General features: G+C 40.8%; 1 protein-coding gene across 1 annotated transcript; it reads left to right on the forward strand.

Annotated features, from left to right (window-relative positions):
* The first annotated feature begins 311 nt into the window (after positions 1–311).
* LOC129761492 (putative odorant receptor 83c) lies at positions 312–1,623 on the forward strand. The gene is made up of 3 exons (XM_055759214.1): positions 312–1,172; positions 1,237–1,482; positions 1,554–1,623. The coding sequence occupies exons 1-3, from the start codon at positions 312–314 to the stop codon at positions 1,599–1,601; spliced, it is 1,155 nt and encodes a 384-aa protein (XP_055615189.1). The 3' UTR covers positions 1,602–1,623.
* The last annotated feature ends 215 nt before the right edge of the window (positions 1,624–1,838 follow it).

The following is a 1,838-nucleotide window of genomic DNA, read 5'->3' on the forward strand; positions in this document are numbered from 1 at the left end:
ATGCAATTTGATGTGACACACCCTTTGTGTGCCTCGGAAACTCTAAGGGAAATACATACATACGAATTTTCATACAATAGATCTTTAATATTCACACGTGCTTTTGTTCTTCTATAATCATCTATTGATTCACTAGCATATAATTGACTCCGAATCATGGTGAATAAGGATCCCGCACATCAAACAAGAACCAAGAAGTAGGTGGTTTTTTAATTACCTCACCGTACAATTACTGAATCTGTTTGAAGCATATCCTCCAGAGATTATTTAGCGCTATGTTCGGCATACGCCCTTCGCCAGTCTTCGCAGAGATGTCGAAACGAGAAACTATCCAAGAGTTCGAGAAAATCCTTCGCTGGCAGCATTGGATTCTCAGATTGATTGGATGCGATGCGTACAGTGTGAATTTTCGTGTAACCTCCCTCACGGTTATGATTATATTTTTGGCCTGTTTTTTCATCGCTGTCAGCTTTGTAGATCTGTACCTCTTTCAAAATGATGTATTCAATTTCATTTTTGTGCTAGTGACAATCTTTTACGGCATTGTTGGTTGCTCTCGACTGGGGTTTGTGCTAACCGGTTCGAAATCATTTTCCAGCTTAGTGCTCGAGGCAAAGGAGACCTACAAACAGGCATCGTCCGACGACTCGCATCAGCAGATTCTGTTCCGATACACAAAGCTGTTGAAACAATGTGTAACCATCTTCAGCTTGTCGTTTCTGGGTGGTAGCATCATAACGGCGGTACTCCCACTGATATTTTACCTTTGGAACGGCCGGAAGATACTGCCCTTCGGAGTTGTACTCCCATTTTTTGACCTCTCGTCAGAGGAAGCCTACCAGTTGAATTACATTTACCAGGTCAGCTGCCTCCTGTGGACCCCACCGGGACTGACCGCATCGCAAAATATATACTTCGTGCTGGCGTTCAACATCTGCATTCAGTACGAATTATTGATAGTGAAACTAGATGAGTTGGACACGATGATAGCAGCGAACGCGGAGGAATCGAAGGACAATAAGATCCACGAGATGATAGCAGAAATCATCCGCTACCAGCATAAGGTGGCTCGTTTTACGGCTGAAATTGAACGGTTGTATTCGGTCCAGCTGTTTGTTGAAATCAGTAGCAATGCACTGCAGATTGTGATGACTTTGTTTGTATTGCATATTGTAAGTTTAAAATTCTTTTGAACATGCAGTTTCAACATGACTGGTGTTTTTGAACCCCTTACAGGACATATGGATGCCCGGTTATTTTATCATCTTTATCTCGACATTTCAATTGTTCATATTCTCATTTTTGGGCACGTTATTGGAGATTAAAAGCGATATGTTCTGTGAACGACTTTACAGCGTGTCGTGGCATAGCATACGCAACGAAGAGCAGAAAAATATCCGATTCATGTTACAACAGTCTCAACATTCGGTGAACTTGACCTACGGAGGGCTGCTGCCACTGAACATGAATCTGTTTCTATCGGTAAGCTGCACTGAAAAATATCAATCTATTAATTGTTGGGTCCTCAATTGACATGGGTCGTTTCCTTGCAGGTCTATAAGAAAATTTATTCAATTTTCATGATGTTACAAAATATTTAAAGTTATCATGCACTATTAATCCACAATGTAGTGCAAATATTACATAATATTGATATTTAAACACGAGTAATTGCACTCTAAAGTTTGCTTAATAAATGAATACAAAGTAATTGTGTTTCAGTACCCCTAAACACACCGTCCAGCGCCAATGCCACCGGAAGGTTCACTTGAAGTGGATCGAACCCTTATTTGGTGATGAGATAAATCTTCGTCAAAATCAGTGTGAGAAAGTCGAGA

Source organism: Toxorhynchites rutilus, chromosome 1 (genome assembly GCF_029784135.1).
Source record: "Toxorhynchites rutilus septentrionalis strain SRP chromosome 1, ASM2978413v1, whole genome shotgun sequence".
NCBI classification, from domain to species: Eukaryota; Metazoa; Arthropoda; class Insecta; order Diptera; family Culicidae; genus Toxorhynchites; species Toxorhynchites rutilus.

Coding starts and splice junctions, on each gene's coding strand:
- LOC129761492 (XM_055759214.1), top strand. CDS start 312: ATGTCGAAACGAGAAACTATCCAAGAGTTCGAGAAAATCCTTCGCTGG. Junction 1,173..1,236: donor CTTTGTTTGTATTGCATATT/GTAAGTTTAAAA, acceptor AACCCCTTACAG/GACATATGGATGCCCGGTTA. Junction 1,483..1,553: donor ACATGAATCTGTTTCTATCG/GTAAGCTGCACT, acceptor GTTTCCTTGCAG/GTCTATAAGAAAATTTATTC.